This window comes from Notolepis coatsorum (genome assembly GCF_963971535.1).
Source record: "Notolepis coatsorum genome assembly, chromosome: 1".
Lineage (NCBI taxonomy): Eukaryota > Metazoa > Chordata > Actinopteri > Aulopiformes > Paralepididae > Notolepis > Notolepis coatsorum.
Window position 1 is genome coordinate 147,201,171 of NC_140165.1, and position 22,011 is coordinate 147,223,181.

At 49.0% G+C, this 22,011-nt stretch overlaps 1 protein-coding gene across 1 annotated transcript in view; it reads right to left on the reverse strand.

Annotated features, from left to right (window-relative positions):
• dtx1 (deltex 1, E3 ubiquitin ligase) overlaps nucleotides 1–21,348 on the reverse strand; it is a gene marked incomplete at both ends in the record, with an annotated part of 136,659 nt that extends 115,311 nt beyond the window's left edge. The window contains 1 exon segment of the mRNA XM_084307756.1: nucleotides 21,108–21,348. Within this exon segment, the coding sequence (XP_084163882.1) occupies nucleotides 21,108–21,348 (241 nt within the window).
• Between the last annotated feature and the right edge of the window lie 663 nt (nucleotides 21,349–22,011).

Here is a 22,011-nt window from a genome sequence, read left to right on the forward strand (position 1 = left end):
ACTGCTGCGGTCAGGCAAGCGATACCGGAGTCTTAAGGCGAGCACAGAAAGACTCAGAAGAAGCTTCTATCCCCAGGCCATCAGGCTGCTAAACGAACAATAATCGCTAAACGAACAATAATCACTATGCAACAACCATCAAATGCACACAGCACACACACCCACACGCACACACTCACTCAAACAAACAACACACTGCAGCACCCACTCTCCACACTTTAGATCACACAAACACACTTACACTTTATATTTATTGATAAAGGATTTGCACTACAACTCGTACACCTACTGTGAATTGTACCTAAATTGCACCTCGTCCCATTTCTCCATTTCTGCCTTGCACTATATAGTATTGTATATAGTATTGTATATTAGTACACTCGTCCCATTTCTCCATTTCTGCCTTGCACTATATAGTATTGTATATAGTATTGTATATTAGTACACTGCACAGTATTGTATATTGTATGGTAACTACGTCTATTCTGCATCGAACATTGTACATATGTCTAAACTGAACACTGTGACCTTTTTTTTACTTCTAATTTTACTATGTTTTTATTTCATACTTATCTTGTCTTGCACAGTCTCTGGAGCGCAACAGTAAGAAGCATTTTGTACAAAAGTATTCTGTACTTCTGTATGACAACTATTAAAGAAACTTGAAACTTGAAACTTGAACAGAATAGCCAAGACGGCCACGGAATCGGTCCCAGACCTGCCCGACTATGTCCGGACGTAAACCCCACTCGTCAGGGTGAGGACCGCCCCGCGACATCACACCTGCACCCACATTCACCCTGCCGGGGATGTGGAGAGCCCTCAGGCTGCGCAGATGGAGAAACGCCCATAGCCAGCCGACCGCCGCCCGGTGCAGACGGGGGGAGCATACTCCTCCCTGTCTGTCGATATACGACGCTGACGTTGTGTTGTCCGTCCTAATCAAAACACTGTCTGAGGACCAGAAGGACTGCCTTCAACTCCAACACATTGAATGTACCGCAGACTGGGCAGCATGGTCTTGCCAGCTGCCCCCTACTGCGTTGGCCCGACGCGTTCCCCCCCCCCAGTGAGGGAGGCGTCGGTGAAGACTGTGACGCGTGACAGCCTGCTGCCCATGGGGACTCCGCTGGTGAGGGTCCCAGGCCCTCCCCAGAGGGCGAGGTCCCCCAGTACTGACATGGGAACCTTAGCCGCTTCCACTTGCCTCTCACCGGGTCTATTTCCATACTGGAAAACCACCTCTGTATCCTCCTCATGAGGTGAAGAGGAGGCCAAGAGGGACCATGGAATGAGCAGATGCCATCATACCGAGCAGGCGCATCACGGACAGCGCCGTAACCGTCCTAGGACGGAACCTCCCGAGCGTGCCGATAACACGCTCTGAGAGGGATGCCCATATAGACCTTGAGCTTAGAATAAGCCCAAGTACTCCACCCGTTGACTGGGAAGAGGAGTACTCTACTTCCAGTCTACAGCAAAACCCAGGCTGGTGAGGAATTCCACCACCTGCCTGGTATGAGACCTGACGATCTACCTTGACCGCCAAGGACCAGAACGTCGTCCAGGGCAGAATACACTTCGTAACCCCTGACGACGCAGAGGCCCCAGTGCGGTCTCCACGCACTTGGTGAAGATGCGGGGAGCCAGAGAATAGCCGAACGGCAGCCTCTGGTACTCATACGCTAAACCCTGCAAAGGAAGCGTAGGTAAGCCCTAGGATGGAAGATCGGGGATGCGAATACACATCCTACAGGTCTATGGAGGAGAACCAGGCCCCCACCTGACAGCGTTCAACAGGTGGGAGACGGTCCAAAATGCTGAACCTTCCATGGGACAGGTCCAGCATGGGTCTGACACCCCCCCTCCCGATTTCTCGGGCACCAGAGAATACCGGGAGGAAACGCCATGCATCGCGTCCTCCTTTGGGACCACAACGATGGCTTGCTTCGCCCACAGAGATTGGATCTCGTTGGCTAGAGCTGTCACTGCTGGTGACCCTGTAAACACAAGTCCCCGCCTCAGCATTCTCTTCATCCACCTCGACATATGGTACTGCTGTAGCCATATGTGATGATACTCCCAAAACTCACCCGCCGCCATTTGATGCTGGTCAGCTAGGAACTGTATATAGGCGGCCCGGTCCCGCCCGCTGTGCGTAGCCAACCCTGGACCCGCTAATCGTGCGAGCAGAGCGTTCCATGGAGTCGGGACATCGGACCCTGACACTACCCATGAGGCAATCGCACCCAAGGGGGGACCCCGACAGAAAGGGCCGGTTTGATACGGGAGAAGCTGACATCATACTAGGTGACAAAAGCTCTCCCACTGAACACCCCTCCAGCATGGACAGCTGAGGAGTTGTTCTACAGCTGGACATGCAAGGTGTGAGGCCCCCACACTGCCCGATAGGGTGGGTTCCTACACACCGTAGCCCTGCAGTGATATTACTACCACCCAAATCACGCGCGCCTGCCAGACCACTGCCGGTCTTCCGGGAGTGGGAGGCACTAACATGATACCCGGCCTGGCGAAGGCGAGGTCTCGAGCCCCCTGCTGACCTTTGTAGTTGACAGACGTAACACCAGGCTCAACCAAACACAGACGCAGAACGTGTGGCGTGGGAGCCGCTTGACAGCACAACATTCTCACGGACAGACCCAGTCTCAGCCATCAACTGGGTGTCAGCCCCTGTCCCCATGAGAAGCGAAACGTGACGCCGCTTGTGCTTCATTGAAGACACGCGACCCACAACCAAAGGAAACAAATCAGAGCCCTTATCCCGCTGGTGTTGGGGGGGGGAGTGACCGGAGAGCGAGCTGCACACAGCTAGACGGCGACGTTTTTTTAGGGCGTGCTCATCTAATGTAATCTAATCTCTAATCTAATCTCACCCCCTCAAAGGGAGACTAATCCAACCAAGATGTCTGTAAACAAGCGTTGACAGCATCCTAGCCCTCCCTGCGGTTATAGCTTGTGGCTAGGTCAAAGCTAATAACGTCAAAACCTTGTGCGATGTTTCGACGCCGGCTGGCCTTCAAGGCCCCGCCACCCGACATCATTTTTGAGAGAAAAAACAGCAATTCGAACAATGTTACTAATCGCTGCTAATTCTATACCGTGGCGGTATAGGCTTAACAGCCCACCAGCCACCCGCCGGGCCGACTCACCTCATGGCGTCGGCCGGGCGGGGCACTGTTCCAACATGCCAGAGGCAAAGGACTGATGCCACCTGCTTCACAAGCACGGAGCACCAGTGGTGGTTGCAACCAGCAACCTCCACTGTGGTGTGCACCCATGAAGGGGTTAATGAATAAATGAACTAAAACTCCACCAACACACTGCAGAATGGGCTAGCCCATACACAATGTTAAGGGGATGCAGACCAGAGAAACACCAGTCCCGCACACCATTCATAAATTCACAAAAAGCACACCAGCCCTAGGCCTCAGCCCATTCACCCATGAAAAAGGTAAACAAGCCCCCGTCAAAACTCCCAACAGTAGACACTGATTGACCGTCAGCATGAATGGTTAAGAGGAGGGAAGACCTTTTTAAAAAAAACAGCCCTCATCGGGGAATCAAACAGAACAGTAACCCAGCATCGTAGCATAGCATTAGCCGCGCGCTCCAGGATAACCGGGAAAACGACAAAGTTTACCCAGATATCCTGCCCCTTGCGCCAATACACAACTCGGTTGTCTCACGGGACAACGAGCAGTATCACTAACGCCAGCATTGTTATGCCTAGTGGCGCAGACCCTACCTGGGCGCAACCTAGCCACGACAGCTAGCTGCCGCACGACGTCCCTCGATCTGCTGTCAGAAGACGAGGAAAGCCCAGGACAGGCCCGATGCGCTGTCAGAACGTGCCGAGAAGATTCCAGGGGCTGGCAAATCTCCAGCGAAAACCCAACATTGTTCAATTTCTCTCTGCATATCATAACAACTAGTTCATGGAATGCACTGCAACGTCCATGATGGAAACAAAAAAGAGGAAGGGCGAGTATGACCATCTCCGGTGTCTTATAGGAGACACTGGGGCGGGGCCTGGTCAAGTGCATGGGTGCATTGTTTTCGTTAATGAAGTACAGTAGGTACTGGAGATGAGGTATATCTCGGTATGGCGAAGAGCGAGACGCGATTGGCCAGTACGCTATATAACAGAAGGTTTTGTAGATACAGTACTGAATTCTGCCATACGGACCCATGCAATTTGAAATATTATTATAGAATATAGAATATGAGGCCTAGTGGGCAGCTAGGTGGTGTAGTGGGCAAGGCACTCGCCACCAATGCAGGAGACGCTGGGTTCGAGCCCAGCTCTCCGCATTGCTATCAGCTTGGCTGGTCGTTCATACTAACACAATTGGCAGTGTTAGGGGTGGGAAAGCTGATGGGTGAGGATCGGACGTTGTGGAAAGCGACTCCTACAGGTCGGTTGGTGCGCCAGCGCAGCAGAATCAGGAAGCGACGGGGGCGGCGTGTCCCTCCCACGCAGACCCCCGCCGCTGAGAGATCGCGCTGTGCAGGTGAAAAGATGCGACGGCTGCTTCCTCGAGTACCGGAGGGGACACGTGATGTAAGGCTTCGTCCACATTGCAGCCGGCTTGTGGGAGGCATGGCCTAACAGTGTTCGAGACAGGGGAGGGTAGAATTGGATGATACGAAATTGGGATGGGAGAAAAATAGAAATGGGAGAAAAAGTAGATAAAGAAAAAAATAATATGAGGCCTATACATGTAGAGTTCAATTTGGATTTAGTATCACCAGGTGTGCATGAAGAACAGAGAATGAAATCTATTGTATGTACAGTAGGTTTATTATTCTTGCGACAGCTCCGCCATTTTGAAACGGATTTCAACAGGAATGGTTGTTAAATGTTCATAATAGGGGAGACAAAATAACTGTGCTCCAATATATGCCAATAACGTTCAGTTTTGTGGTATATAATCCTGAGAAATAAAGAGAAATAAAGAAAATTCATACACAAGGAATTTGCTTGCAGGAAGCTAGAATCCGTTGGGTAGTGTAGTTTTTCGAAATTCCAACACTCATTGAGAGCTGTGGATGTCCTCTTCTCAAAATGACCACAATCTTCATCATTCAGCAACAGCCGCTAATTCAAAATGGCATATCTCCGCGATAAAAACAACACATTTAAAAAACTAAAATCTCACTAATAACACTTTAACCTATTGGTAAACAAGGGGCGGCTACGTGGCGTAGTGGGCAAGGCGCTCGCCACGAAATGCTGGAAACGCTGGGCTCGTCAGTTCGAGCCCAGCGCTCCACATTTGCTTTCAGTTTAGCTGGTCGTTCATACTAATACACATTGGCCGTATTAGGGGGTGGGAAACTGATGGGTGGGGATCGGGCGTTGTGGACAGCGACTCCTACAGGTCGGTTGGTGCGCCTGCGCAGTAGAATCAGGAAGTGTCGGGGGCAGCGTGAGCCTCCCACGCGTTACTCCTCGCCACTGAGAGATCGAGCTGCGCAGGTGAAAAGATGCGACTGCTGTTACCTCAAGTACCGGAGGGGACTTGTGCTATGTATGACTTAGTCCACATTGCAGCCGGCTTGTGGGAGGCAAGAAACAGCGTTCGTGACAGGGGAGGGTTGAATTGGATGATACGAAATTGGGATGGGAGAAAAATATAGAAAATGGGAGAAAAAGTGGATAAAAAAAAAAAATATTGGTAAACAAACGTATTGCTGAAAATATACACTATGACTGCTGTTGTGACACGGTTAGGATGTTTACTCTTGAATACGTTTGAAAAAATAAACGATAATTATGTCAGACAGTCTAGAGAGAATGATTTATGACGTGATGTCATTTGCGGTCCAGTACCGGACTGCACGGGTGGAAGAGGTGAGGAGCACACCAACATCATGGGTAAATTCACTTACCTACTTCTCCAGAGTGAGAGAATAAGATGGATACTGTGCATTCAGTAGAAAGCTATCCAGCTGCAGGTTAGCCTAGCTTAGCACAATGAATGAAAGTGGACTGTACCGATAGCCTAGCTTAAACTCCGGGAGATGTGTTAATTGGCCAACCAGTACCATCTGCTTCCATTCATTGTGATAAGCTAGGCTAACATGCAGCTACTAAAGGCACAGAGGAAACTGGTATCTATCTTCTCGTTCCACTCTGGAGAAGACGGTAAGTGAATTTCCCATAATGTTGGCGTGTTCCTTTAAGGGAGCTGCTTCCAAGCCACAGCTGGATTCAGACATCCAGGCCATCAATCACATTTTGTGACTGCTCTGTTCAATCAAACAACATTGACATTTTGATAAATAAACAGGTTTGGTCCAATGAATCAAGTTGATGGGAGGCAATGGCAGTCATGCATATAAGTGACAAGCTTAATCTTCCAGCAAATTAACACACATTATGCACGTTTGCAAACAAGATTCCTCAGGTATCCGGAGACAGGGAAACCTGTAAGCTCTAGTGTACGATGTGCGGTGACTGATTTCCCTTACAAAAAAGTATGATAGTTTGATGCTGGTTTTAGTCTTATTATGGTAGGCCTACTGGCCATTGTTGTATGAATAATTTACCTCCACTTTTGCACCTAAATAATACCATGGTATAATCCAATGTGAACCATGATACCGATGGTAATATATGGTATATATTATTCTCTTCCCCATAATAATGTCTGGTCACTACCATCATCACAGTGACCAAGAAAACGATGGAAACACCATGATAGGGTTTGGAGCTTTGATAATCTATAACGGAGAGTAAGATGCAGTTCAACAAGTCAGAGGAGGTCTCTTAACCCTTTCACTACCACGCTACAGAAGGTTAACCCTTTCACTACCACACTACAGACGTCTCTGTAGTGTGGTAGTGAAAGTGTTAACCTTCTGTGGTGTGGTAGTGAAAGGGTTAACCCTTTGTTGTGTGGCAGTGAAAAGGGTTAACCATCTGTATTGTTGCAGTGAAAGGGTTAACCCTTTTGTAGTGTGGTAGTGAAAGGGTTAATGTATGTAAGTAGGAGATGGAGAGTTGTTTACACAAGGAGGGGAAGGGCCTGTGGTTCATTACTATCCCATCAGTATTGTGTTGAGCCGAGGCAGCAGTAGACAGACTCTGATCAAGTGACTTCCCAGTCCGGCCTTTATAAGGACGCAGCGGAGAGAGCAGCTTTAAACGTGCTCTCGCTCGATGAAAGAGAAAGATATCTACGTTAGAAGTTGAAAGTGGTGACTCACTGGATTAGAAGCTGAAAGGAGAGATAGAGAGAGAGAGAGAGAGAGAGAGAGAGAGAGAGAGAGAGAGAGAGAGAGAGAGAGAGAGAGAGAGAGAGAGAGAGAGAGAGAGAGAGAGAGAGAGAGAGAGAGAGAGAGAGAGAGAGAGAGAGAGAGAGAGAGAGAGAGAGAGAGAGAGAGAGAGAGAGAGAGAGAGAGAGAGAGAGAGATGCCCTGAGTGTCTGCTCTGCTGTGTGTGCCAGACAAGCAGGGCTCCTGCCAGAGGCCGTGCAGCCTTCTCACCATAACGCAGTGGGAATGTTGCCAGAGTCAGGATATACAAGGAAAAGTACAGCAACAAGCAGGGTCACTTTGTGGAGGTGAACTAACAGGCTCGACGCGTAGTAGTGTCGGAACGAGACCTTCCATCAGAAAAACACTCTCCCTCTCCTCCTGCTCTTTCTACACCTCTGTCAGCCTCTCCCTCATCTCCTCTCTCTACACCACACTGCCCACATCCTATTTCCTGGCTGTGGACAATGGACCTCACTCACTGCACTCAATAGCGGGCCTCTGAGAACATCAGCACCTCAGTAGCGACTTGAGACAACAGGGACTTTCGCATATATCATCCCTCCCTGTTTGGATCAATAACCCCTTCACTCTGTGCAAATAGACATAGCCTCTACAGCTCAACAGAACCCCATTGTGTCAGAGGACAGCAGATCTCTGTCTTGACAAAGCATTGTAATGGTAATGGCATAGCCTTTTCACGTACACATGCGCACGCACACACACACACACACGCACACACGCACACACACACACACACACACACACACACACACACACACACACACACGTGAACACACGAGAGCTTCAGCTTGTGCTGTGTCAAAGCCTCAATCCCCATTGTAAACAACCCTTTTATCTTTTTAACTCTTAGCTAATTTATTTGCTCTGCAAATGCAAGTGGGACTTCACACTACCTGACCTGTAACACGTACAGAACAGGAATCTTCCTCCCCCACACGCGGCCCTCCCCTAACACATCCGCGGCATTACACACGCTCAGCAAGAAGTTACGGGTAACGCTCAGACCGCGACGACAGCTGGCTGGTGTTTGTCAACTAAACACGAAACAGACATGACACCCCAACCATCTTTTTCTTCCCTCTCAGGCTGATCCTACCATCATTAGTCAGCCGTGGGCTCTCGGCCCGGGGAAAACAGGTCAGAGGAGATGAGGTTCTCACGCCTCAACAACCAAAACAAACACACAATGTTCTGCTCTGACCGTCGCAGCACAGCAGCCAACTGCCACTGATATAGTTTATCTCTGCAGTCACACACTGCTTTCTCACACCCCCAAGCACCCCTGCAACTCCAATGGTTCCTCCTCAGTATGAGTCTTTAGGGGAGGAGGTGCAGAAAATACTTTAAATGGCAACAGTGCTTGTGGATGAACAAGTTTGCTCGCTAGAGCTTTCTAGGTGCTCGGAAGGGCAGTGCAGTGTGTGTGGATGACGATTCTCTGGTGTTGCAGCTCGGCCAACTGTGTGACTGGAAGCAATCAAGCGAATGCACACATGTACACATGTATCACAATACACTCATAACCAGCGACTGTGGCTCAGGAAGTAGAGTGGTCGTCTGGTAACCAGAATGTTCCCGGTTCTATTCCGGCTCCTCCCAGCAGCATGTCGAAGTGTCCTTGAGCAAGACAACCCCAACTGCTCCCGATGAGCAGGTTGGCACCTTGCATGGTTGCCTCTGGTGTCTGTGTGTGAATTCGTGGATGAAGGTGTGGCATAAGTTACAAAGCGCTTTGGATAAAAGCGCTATATAAATACAGTCCATTTACCATTTACAACCAGCCAATGAATGGATGAACCTGCATATTCTTCATGTTCTGCATTATGTATCAAATGAGGGAAGAAAGTATGACTCATTGCCATACGTTTTGGTCCTAAAATTGTTTCTTCCTGGGTATAAATTCAAGATGAGATCGAAATCAGTGTTTCTTTATTAAACCCACATGAATGCTTATTAGGCATGCTGTAGGTTTCAGCGTTTATTTCAGGGATTGTACAGAATGGAGCGCGGCCCCACTGGCTTTGCATTCGTTTTGTAACAAACTATTCAGAGGCATCCAGTTTGAACTTGAAGCACAGCATATATTGTGCTGAGAAAGGATTCAATCAACAGCATCATTGGTAAGTAGGAAATCGGGCTAAGGGGCCAACATTCTGAACTCATCCTTTGAAAATGGGCTTGTGACCCTTTTCTCCCGACACAGAGAAACACACATGAGCGAAGATGAAAGATGTTTTGGTTTGTGTGTTGCTGATGCTCAGTAGTAATTTGGCGGTGTGTCCCATGAGCGGTTGCTCTTCTGGAGTCACTGACCTCTCTGCTGTGTAGACAGTAGACAGACCACCATCAGGGGTATCTGGAGAAACTTGACAGTGGGAAAAACTGCAAGCAGAGGCTTTAACTGCAGCATGACATCCATCGCACCATATATGTTGATGGTGTGTGACAGAGATGGCAGATAAGCCCATGTCTTGTGTTATGGAAGTGGGTGGAGTGAAAGGAGATCAGTCCACAGCAGTGTTTAGAGGTTCAGACACCCCTCTGGGGAGGAGAATGGATCGATCCTCCTTGGCCAGGAGCCAATCCGTTCCGTGCAGCCAGATATTCATCCACACCAGGCATCCCACTTTTACATATGTACACACACACACACACACACACACACACACACACACACACACACACACACACACACACACACACACACACACACACACACACACACACACACACACCTACACACACACACACACACACACACACACACACACACACACACACACACCACACACACACAGACACACACACACACACTCTCTCTCTCTCTGCACCTCCACTCCTCCACTCTAAATCCCATTTTTACACCTCACCAAAAACCGGTATTCTTCCAAAGGTTGTGTTGCGATGAACTGTGTTAGGCCTGTGCTCTGAATGGCAACAGGATGCATGTGTTTGACCTGGTCTCCACAGGGCTGCGGTGGGCGTGCTGTCGTCATCAGACTCTGATTAGAGGGAACAGGGGAGTTAAAAGTGAAGCTGCTGTCTCATTAGACAGAGTGGCCCTGCTCCGTTTGGCCCTCCACCCCACCCACAGGAGCTCCTCCTAAACCCACTGGAGAGCAAGGCGCTCCCACAACGCCTGCAGGGACACGACACCACAGCTGGCTCCATCTCTCTCTCACTCACACACACACACACACACACACACACACACACACACACACACACACACACACACACACACACACACACAAGCACGCACGCACGCAGTATGGGGTTTCCCCCAAAGGGACAATATATGTCTGCTTTCAGCAGAGAGAGCAAGTGGTTTGGTTGACCAGCTGTCCTACAAATAGCAAGCAACCACTATAAAAACAGATGTATTGAAATCCACAGTGCGCTGATCTCACTACGGCCCTCGACGCAAATGGTGGTGCATCGATATCACATTATTGCCTGTAAGATTGGCCCCATGGGAGCCCAGATCAATAGGATTGGTATAACCGGGGCTTGCCAGTGTTTGAGGACATAAACAGAGTCTGTGCAGGAAGAGCAGGAAGAAGAAGAGGAGAGATGGTGGGTGTCCAGGCTGCCATTTGTCAGACCCTGTTGTGACAGTTTTATCCCGGCTGAGAGGGAAGGTAACACAGGCGAACAGCACAATGAGGGGCGATAAACGTCAGACCCAGCTCCAGTGCCATGGTAATGGCTGACAAACGGCTGACTGGCTCATCTCACAGCCAGTCGGCCCCACAGACACATGTGCTGCTCTATGTTATAATCCATCAGAGGACAAGACGACAGGGACAGCGGAAAGCAAGCGAGGGCAGCTCCTTTACACAGCAGCCCAAGTGACAGCCAATGTACAGATACTGCCTCATTCACATTCACATTCACATTCATGGATTAAACACTCTCTGCCACAAAGAGCTGGTGGGAGAGTTGGGGCTATCGTTCCACACACTTCTTATTGTAAAGACCCAAACAGTCTTCGCGATCAGTAAGACATTAACGAAAGCCAATACAATTGAATACAAACACATGCACAGCTGAAGGTATCGCAGCTCAAGGCAATCTGTATTTCTCATTCTGCCTTTACAGTGAAATGCTATTTGAGCCAAAAGATATACTTGAGTAGGGATACTTGGACATTTTGAATGGCAGTTGGTTATTACTCTTTTCACAATTTAAAACATTTCTACAATAACCAACTACAATTTAAAATGTCTAAGAATACCTCCTAGGCAGAAAGACTGAGTAAGCTACACCCCTCTGACTATGTATAAAGTGACCCTAACCCTATCAAAACAGCAGTCAAAGTGTATAGTTCCAGCGTACGTTTGTTTACCAATGACTTTAAGTGGTATTAGCTAAATATGAGCTTATAAAAATCTCAGCGCATTGCATCGGAAACCGGATGATTTAGACGCGACGACATGATGCCGTCATGAAATCATTGTAGTCCTAAGAAAGAGGAGACCCAGGGCTTTCGATGGACGTCGACATTTCATAAAACTACGCTACCCAGCTCACACCAGCCGCAGTCAAAGCTGCAAACACTTGACGTGAAAAAAAAACATTGATGTGAAAATCATTATTTTATATCACGGCTCTAACAAACCTCAACGTTATTGCCATAAAATACAACGTATATTGTTTCTTTACCTTTCTGTGAACGTCTAGAGAAAAAAAAGTGTCGCAATCCGGTAAAAGATGCGGAGCTATGTACATTATACAAAGGTAACTGTACTTACAGTTCGGTTTCCGGGTTCCTCTGATTTGCTGCGACCCCCACGTGACCCGCGCTAGCGCTGCCGCTCTGCTGTGTGTAGCGGCAGAGGTCCGTCCCGCGTCTGCCTTCCTCAATTTATACGCATGGAAGTATTGACTGAATGAATGAATGAAAACTTTATTTAACAGATTGCAGAATGGGTACAATACAGTACGGCTCAATACACACAATTGTTAAGGGGATGCAGACCTGAGAAAGACGTTTGTCTTGTTTACATCAGGGTCCCCCATTTTCAATTCATATAGAACGACTACGCCGTAACGAATAATTAAAAAAAGATACCGTTAACTGGAATATGTTGTGCCTTTACACGTATGTTGGATTATGTAATTGGTTTGTCATGACAAACCAATAAAATATCGCATCGCCGGCTGTCTCTGGCTTGCTCCAGCGGAAGCATATTCTCGCCGCTGGCTGAGCTCTGGTGTCCGCTGGAGCAAGCCAATTACAAACCAATTACATAATCCAACATATGTGTAAAGGCACAACATATTCCAGTTAACGGTATCTTTTTTTAATTATTCGTTACGGCACAATCAATACTTCCATGCATTCGGGACCTCCATGTTTTGGGGGTATTCATCAGACAAATCGGATCCAGGGATTCGGCTCCCATCAGTCGGGCAAGAACTGCGGGTTTTCAGCCTCTCTCCTCTCTCGCGGAGCTTAAGGGGGAGCTTAGTATTCCTGCCTCTGAGGAGGTGGCTACAACATCAACACACAGTGACTACATGCAGTCACTGTGTGTTGTTGTAGCCAGCGGTTTTTTTTATCGCGATGACAAACCAATTACATAATCCAACATATGTGTAAAGGCACAACATATTCCAGTTAACGGTATCTTTTTTTAATTATTCGTTACGGCGTAGTCAATACTTCCATGCGTATAAATTGAGGAAGGCAGGGACCTCTGCCGCTAGAGTGGCAGCGGCAGCGGTGGATAAGGGGGCGGGTCACGTGGGGGTCGCGGCCAATCAGAGGAACCCGGAAACCGAACTCCGTTGCGGAAAGTATAGACGCCACCTGGTGATACTAAATCCAGATTTAACTCTGCCATTGGAAAGAGGATATTTGGGCCGATCCATAGATGTATGACTTGGCCATAATGTCATTTATAGGCCAGATATTCTGTATTCTATATTCATATTTCAAATTGCATGTGTTCAGTACTGTATCTACAAAAAAACCTGTAAATCATCTGCCCTTTGTTCATTTACTTAGATTTTTAGTACACTTGATCTCAAGAAGGTGCTGAATGAGCTCAGGTTATATGGTCGTACTGGCGAATCGCGTCTCGCTCTTTCGCCATATCGAGATATACCTCATCTCCAGTACCTACTGTACTTCATTTAACGAAAACAAAGCACCCATGCACTTGACCAGGCCCCGCCCCAGTGCCCCCCTATAAGGCACCAGGCGTGGTCACACTCGCCCTTCCCCTTTTTCGTTTTCCATCATGGACGTGCTTTGCATCCCATGTAACTAGCTGTTGATGAAATGCAGAGAGAAATTGAACAATGTTGGGTTTCGCCGGAGATTTTCCAGACCCTGGAATCTTCTCGGCATGTTCCAACGGCGCGTCGGGCCTGTCCTGGGGTTTCCTCATCTTTTGACAGCAGATTGAGGGACGTCACGCGATGTTTAGCTATCGAGCTAACTCGCGCCCGGGTAGGATCTGCGCCACTAGGCATAACAATGCTGGCGTTAGTGATGCTGCTCGAGTTGTCCCGGGAGACAACCGAGTTGTGTATTGGCGCAAGGGGCAGGATATCTGGGTAAACGTTGTTGTTTTCCCAGTTATCCTGGAGCGTGCGGCTAACGCTATGCTATATGCTGGGTTACTGTTTCTGTTTTTGATTCCCCGCTGAGGGCTGTCTTTCTAAAAGGTCTTCCCTCCTCTTAACCATTCATGCTGATGGTCAATCGGTGTCTACTGTTGGGAGTATTGACGGGGGCTTGTTTACCTTTTTCATGGGTGAATGGGCTGAGGCCTAGGGCTGGTGTGCTTTTTGTGAATATTATGAATGGTATGCGGGACTGGTGTTCTCTGGTCCACCTCCCCTTAACGTTGTGTGTATGGGCTAGCCCATTCTACAGTGTATTGGTGGTGTTTTATTTAATTTATTCATTAACCCCTACATGGGTGCACACCACAGTAAACACTGGTGCTCCGTGTTTATGAAGCATGTGGCATCAGTCCTTTGCCTCTGGCATGTTGAAACAGTGCCTCGCCCGGCCGACACCATGAGGTGAGTCAGCCCGGTGGGTGGCTGGTGGGCTGTTAAGCCTATACCGCCACGGTATAGAATTAGCAGCGATTAGTAACTTTGTTCGAATTGCTGTTTTTTTCTGTCAAAAATGGTGTCTGGTGGTGGGGCCATGAGGGCCAGCCGACGTCGAAACATCGCGCAAGGTTTTTGACGTTATTAGCTTTGACCTAGACGCAAGCTATAACCGCAGGGAGGGCTAGGATGCTGTCAACGCTTGTTTACAGACATCTTGGTTGGATTAGTCTCCCTTTGAGGGGGTGAGAAGTTAAAAAGATTTTTTCCCTCCTCAGGGCTCCCCTCTCCGCAGAGGATCTTTGGTCTTCCGCTGGAGCGCAGGCGGTATTTGACCTAGGCCCCACACCGCCTCACGCCGCGCAGCCAGAGGTGAGAGCACGGCCTCGCCAGCGGCTGTGGCGAGGCCCTCGACCAGCGGCCATGTACCCTGGGCTCAATGTCAACAGGTGTCCACAAGGCCGACAGTCCACAAGGCCGACAGGATCGGCTACATTGGATGAGCACGCCCTAAAAAAACGTCGCCGTCCGGCTGTGTGCAGCCCGCTCTCCGGTCACTCCCTCCCCCAACACCAGCGGAAAAGGGGCTCTGATTTGTTTCCTTTGGCTGCGGGCCACGTGTCTTCAATGAAGCGCAAGCGGCCCCACGTTTGCTTCTCATGGGGACAGGGGCTGACACCCAGTTGATGGCTGAGACTGGGTCTGTCCGTGAGAATGTTGTGCTGTCAAGCGGCTCCCACACCATAAGCTGTGTTTGTTTGAGCCTGGTGTTACGTCTGTCAACTAAAAGGGTTGTCAGCAGGGGGGCTCGAGACCTTTTGAGGCAAACAGTGCGGGCTTCCCCGACCTCGCCTTCGCCAGGCCGGGTATCACGTTGATGCCTCCCACTCCGGAGAGCCCGCAGTGGTCTGGCAGGCACGCGTGATTTGGGTGGTAGTAATATCACTGCAGGGCTACGGTGTGTAGGAACCCATGGGGGCCTCACACCTTGCATGTCCAGCTGCAGAACAACTCCTCAGCATGCTGGAGGGGTGTTCAGTGGGGGAGCTTTTGTCACCTAGTATGATGTCAGCTTCCCCCGTATCAAACCGGCCCTTTCTGTCGGGGTCCCCCCTTGGGTGCGATTGCCTCGTGGGTAGTATCAGGGACCGATGTCCCGACTCCACGGAACGCTCACAAGGTTAGCGGGTCCAGGGTTGGCTACGCACAGTGGGTGGGACCGGGCCGCCTATCTACAGTTCCTAGCGGACCAGCGCCAAATGGCGGCGGGTGCGTTTGGGAGTATCATCACATATCGCTACAGCAGTACCATATGTCAAGGTGGATGGAGAGAACGCTGAGGCGGGGACTTGTGTTTACACAACCCCACCTGTTTTCAGGTTTGGTACAGATCCTATTGTCAGGGTCACCAGCAGTGACAGCTCTGGTCAACGAGATCCAATCTCTGCGGGCGAAGCAAGCCATCGTCGTGGCGTTTTCCTCCCGGTATTCTCTGGTGCCCGAGAAATCGGGAGGGGGGGTGTCAGACCCATGCTGGACCTGTCCCATGGGAAGGTTCAGCATTTTGGACCGTCTCCTACCTGTTGAACACTGTCAGGTGGGGGCCTGGTTTTTCTCCATAGACCTGTAGGATGCGTATTCGCATCCCAGATCTTCCATCCTAGGGCTTACCTACGCTTCCTTTGCATGGTTTAGCGTATAAGTACCAGAGGCTGCCGTTCGGCTTTTCTCTGGCTCCCCGCATCTTCACCAAGTGCGTGGAGGCCGCACTGGGGCCTCTGCGTCGTCAGGGCTTACGAAGTGTATTCTGCCCTGACGATGTTCTGGTCCTTCGCGGTCAAGGTGGATCGTCAGGTCTCATACCAGGCAGGTGGTGGAATTCCTCACCAGCCTGGGGTTTGCTGTAGACTGGAAGTAGAGTACTCCTCTTCCCAGTCAACGGGTGGAGTACTATGGGCATCCCTCTCAGAGCATGTTATCGACATCCTAGGACGGTTACGGCGCTGTCCGTGATGCGCCTGCTTGGTATGATGGCATCTGCTCATTCCGTGGTCCCTCTTGGCCTCATGAGGAGGATACGGAGGTGGTTTTCCAGTATGGAAATAGACCCGGTGAGAGGCAAGTGGAAGCGGCTAAGGTTCCCGTGTCAGTACTGGGGGACCTCGCCCTCCTGGGGCCCTCACCAGGGGGGTCCCCATGGGCAGTAGGCTGTCACACGTCACGGTTTTCACCGACGCCTCCCTCACTGGGGACGCGTCGGGCCAACGCAGTAGGGGGCAGCTGGCAAGACCATGCTGCCGGGTCTGCGCTACGTTCAATGTGTTGGTATTGAAGGCGGTCCTTCTGGTCCTCAAACGGTATTTTGATCAGGACGCGTCGTATATCGACAGACAGGGAGGAGTATGCTCCCCCCGTCTGCACCGGGCGGTGGTCGGCTGGCTATGGGCGTTCTCCATCTGTGCAGCCTTAGGGCTCTCCAGATCCCCGGCAGGGTGAATGTGGGTACAGGTGTGATGTCGCGGGGCGGTCCTCACCCTGATGAGTGGGAATTACGTCCGGACATAGTCGGGCAGGTCTGGGACCGGTGCCGTGGCCGCCTGGGATTCTGTACGTTTTTCCCCCCATACATCTGATAGGTCAGTTGTTGGTGCGGATACGTCGGGAGCGCAGGTCCTTGGCACAGCTGTGTGGTTCCCGGTCCTGATCCAGCTCTTGTTAGCCCCGCCGTGGCCTGTTCCTTGGTCGTCGCGGGCCCTCTCTCAGGCGCACAGGTCTCTGTGTCAGTTCCCTGTGCTGGGCCAGCCTCTGATGGTTTGGCTGGTGAGAGGGTGAGTCTGGAGAGGATGGACCCTTCTGTGGTCGACACCATCCGGAACGCGCATGCTCCCTCCACTATCGCGGGTTACGCGGGTAGGTGGCGTATTTTCCAAGAGTGGTGTAAGGTGGGGGGCTGGGAACCGGTGTCCTGCCCCCTGGACGCTGTCCTTTCCTTCCTTCAGTCTATTTTGGATAGACTGTCGGCTTCGACGGTGAGGGTATATGCCGCGGCTATATCCTCTTGTCATGAGGGGTTTTGAGGGAGTTACGTTGTTCAGCCACCCTCTTGTGAAGCGTTTCCTGCTTGGCGCTCGGCGCCTTAAGCCGGTGGAACGTTCTCTGTCTTCGAGTTGGGACCTCCAACTGGTCCTCGGCCGGTTGTCCGAGGCCCCGTTTGAGCCTCTTGAGCAGGCGTCTTTGGAACAGCTGTCTTCAAGACTGCATTCCTGCTGGCCATCACCTCCGCTAAGCGCGTGGGTGAGCTCCGTGCTCTCTCGGTGCGGCCTGAGTGCTTGTCTATTCGTGTCAATAGCGGTGCGACTCTGAGGCCTAATCCAGTCTTCGTGCCAAAAAATATCCGGAGCTCTTTTCGCTCCAGGGATATTGTGGTTCAGGCGTTTCATCCGCCTCCTCACGCTGGTGAGTTAGAGGCGAGCCTTCACCTGTTGTGTCCAGTCCGGGCTTTGGGGGTTTACCTCAGCCGGACTCAGGACCTCAGGGCTACCGATCAGCTCTTTGTTTGTTACGGTGGCTCTCGCGCTGGTAAGGCACTGTCGAAACAGCGCCTGTCACATTGGTTGGGCGAGGGCATTGCCCTTTGCTACACGTTGGCTGGGCTGGCCCCCCCTGGGGGTGTAGGGCGCACTCCACTCGTGGAGTGGCGGCCTCTGCCGCCTTGTTAGGGGGGGCCTCAGTGGAGGACATCTGTGCTGCGGCCTCCTGGTCCTCCCCGGGTCCCTTCGTTAGGTTTTACCTCATGGAACCTCCCCTGCGTCCCGCCCTTCGGTGGGTTAGCAGGGATGTGTGGGTGTGTGCCACGAGGTGATGTGTCACACGTGGTCCCGCCTGTGCTGTGCGTTTTAGGGGTCTCTAGTTCCCTCTTTTTCGCACTTGGGTGGAGTTGACTGCCGCCCCCTCTTCGCTAGGAAGGGGGGGTGACAGGACTCCCCTCCCCCCTGGTGATAGGGCTTGCGGGTCCTCAGGGGGTACATTTGTCGGTCCTCGCGTCTGCTCTGTCCCAATATCTCGATATGGCGAAGAGCGAGACGCAATTCGCCAGTACGACCATATAACGATAGGTTATGTATATAACCTAGTTATATGAGTACTGGCTGAGCGTCTCGCTCTTAGCGCGCCCTGAGGTCCCTTGAGGGGGTTTTTCTTGATGGAAAAATGTTCCAGAGGAAGGGCGAGTGTGACCACGCCTGGTGCCTTATAGGGGGGCACTGGGGCGGGGCCTGGTCAAGTGCATGGGTGCTTTGTTTTCGTTAATGAAGTACAGTAGGTACTGGAGATGAGGTATATCTCGATATGGCGAAAGAGCGAGACACTCAGCCAGTACTCATATAACTAGGTTATATACATAACCTATTGTTTTCACTTTTGGTCAATGTTAGCATTGTGTTATTCACCATAAAAGATGGAAGAAAACTGAATAATAATAATAATAATAATAATAATAATAATAATAATAATAATAATAATAATAATAATAATAATAATAATAATAATAATAATAATAATAATAATAATAATAATAATAATAATAATAATAATAATAATAATAATAATAATAATAATAATAATAATAATAATAATAATAATAATAATAATAATAATAATAATAATAATAATAATAATAATAATAATAATAATAATAATAATAATAATAATAATATTATTATAATAATAATTTATATTCTCCTTTGGTTCATTACAATTTACTCAAGCATAGTAACAGACACAACATTTCTGATACTGGGAATACATTCCCTGAGGTCCATAGATGTCCCTAGATATACCAAGAACATGCAAATGGACCTTGTAGAAGTGGAGCAATCTTCCATTTACTTGCATATGTACTTTTAGGCAAAGTTAGGCAATTTAGGGCTTAAAAAACTAAAAAACTTCAAAATGTGCCTCAATGTTCACTATTTTCTCAGCAATTGAGCAATTGAGCAGTAAAAATATTTCACCATTGGAATCTGCACTAATTGTACGTCATAACCAGCTAGTGTTTCAGTCACTCAGTTGCGTTTTTGAGAAATCATAATATGATTTGCAGTCACGCTTGAGACTTCGATTTATTTTATTTATTTTTTTACCTTTATTCAACCAGGGTATGGACTGCATTTATATAGCGCTTTTATCCAAAGCGCTTTACAACTTATGCCTCACATTCACCCATTCACTCACACACCAATGGGCGGAGGGCGGAGGCAACCACGCAAGGTGCCAACCTGCTCATTGGGAGCAGTTAGGGGTTAACTGTCTTGTTCAAGGACACTTCGACATGCTGCCCGGGAGGAGCCGGAATCGAACCGGGAACCTTCTGATTACCAGATGATCGCTCTACCTCCTGAGCCACTTTCAAGTGGGCCTGGCCCCTGGCCAAGAAGGCAGCATGCAGACATACAAATGTAAAATGTTCACATATAGAACAACATTAAAACAAACACAAAAAAAAAATATATATATATATAGTAAAACTAAAACTAAAATTGAGAACATTTCTTCACATTTCAATGAAAACAGACAACATTAAAAACATAAGCACTCAATGGCAAGAATGCATTCAATTGTTTCTTTAAAATTATGAATTCCAATGAGGGACTCTAACTTTAAATCCTTTTGTAACAGGTTCCAGGAGAATGGAGCAGCATAGCTGAACGCATGTTTCCTAAATTCAGACAGTGGGAACATGATATGAGATATAATTTTGTGATCTCACAATGTCCATCTCTTGGTTGAGTAAAGTGCTTATGAAAGTTGGTAGCTGCCCCAGGATGGCTTTGTACACAAACAAATACCAATGTATGTCTTCTTATGGACAGGGATGACTGACCTGACAATTCATACAATACTGGACACACTGGTGTGTGAGGGATGAGCTGTTTGTTACAAATCAGCTCAGTCAAAATAGAGAATGAAAACACATCTTTATTTTTGGTGATGGGGATATGCATTTGTTTATGTTTCAATTAAAGAGTGGGCCTTTAAAAGGCCAGAGAAATTAAAGAATATTAAAGAATATTTGGCCCGTTTTCTGAATATCTGATACAAAATAAAATATCACTAAACCAGAGTGAAATGCCATTTTTACACAACATAAATTAATGATAAATTGAAGCTAAAGGAAGAGAAGTGGCAGTCCCTTAACGAAGTAAGATCCATGACAATGCCGGTAGGCTACATCGCACACCAACATAAAATATGAACCACAGCTATCTTTCACATGCCAACAATCTCACGAGGAATCCATTTCATGTCACGGAGGACAGTCAGGAGTGGCAGACTCACTGCACTACAGCACCCATTTGCTTGATAAACGCACAGCTGCCTCAATCCCAGTGACCTTTGGCAAGGTCATGGCATTCCGGTAATTGCATGAAGAGACTACAGAATGATTTGATTGTTACTACACTTGTTTTCCCACCTGTGAGTATAGAGTTTTACCATTTGTGAATATAGAAAGTCCTCTGAGCACTTCATCTCCTGTTGTAGCCCAATGTCTCTCAGCTCAACCTGTGGCTCATCTATGCGAGTCCCGGAGTGGATTGGAAACGTGCTCGCGTTCCTTTGGTGGTTACATAAGATGTGTCTAGCAAACATGAAAGGGGTTGCACCATTTTAATTGGATGTGCTGGGATATCAAATAAACTCTACACATTTCTATCCACAGTATCTCTTACCTGTGTCCTGTCGGAACTGGTGCATGGACTGCAGGTCGATGATGTAAGGGGCGAGTTGGGCGTCCACCTGTCCCAGAACTACTGTCCCCCGGGCGTCCCCCTTCAATACGTTCTCAATATGGTGGCAAACAACCGCACTGTAGGGCCTCCAGCGCCCATGTTCGTTCAGCCACTCCCAGACCACCACCCTGGCTAGGTTCTGAGGCGGGTACCCCAGCACCCCAGAGCCCGGGCGAGCCATCACCCCACCGACGCCCCCTGCGGTTCAGCTGTCGGCTACTGCTGGGCTAGAGGACCACTGAGACCCAATCAGTCAACAGACACACCAGAACATCTCCAACAACCCCAAACATAAAAGCTTGAATAAGCGGTTGGTGTGACAGTCCTCAGTCATGTACTGCCGCTTCAGGGGAACATCCGACAGTTCCTCTGTGCTGTGTTGTCCTACAGGTACAGTGCTGACTCACAGACTCACTGTGCTGTGTTGTCCTACAGGTACAGTGCAGTCTGACTGCTGGCTGGGGCTTTGATCAGACAAAGGCAGACTCTCTCTCTTGTGGCTTGACGTGTTTGAGGTGGCAGGTGATGATGTTGTTATTGTCGATGGTGATGATGAGCTGTACAGCTGCAGCAGTCTCTGTCTCCTCCACAGCAGAACCACAGCAGATAAGCCTCAGGGTAAACTCTCTAAACAAGACAGGAGAGAAACACACAACAAAAACACAATGGCAATCAATGCTGGGTTTTGTGCCACAAGCCATTCGCGAAGAGAAAAGTCATCAACTATACACACTAGCTCTAATTCAGAGGAGAAGGGGGAAATAACACAAGCCAGTACCACATCTGTTGTTATTGTCCCACAATAGGCTCTGCCTCTTGGCAATTGTAGCGTAGCCTATACTGT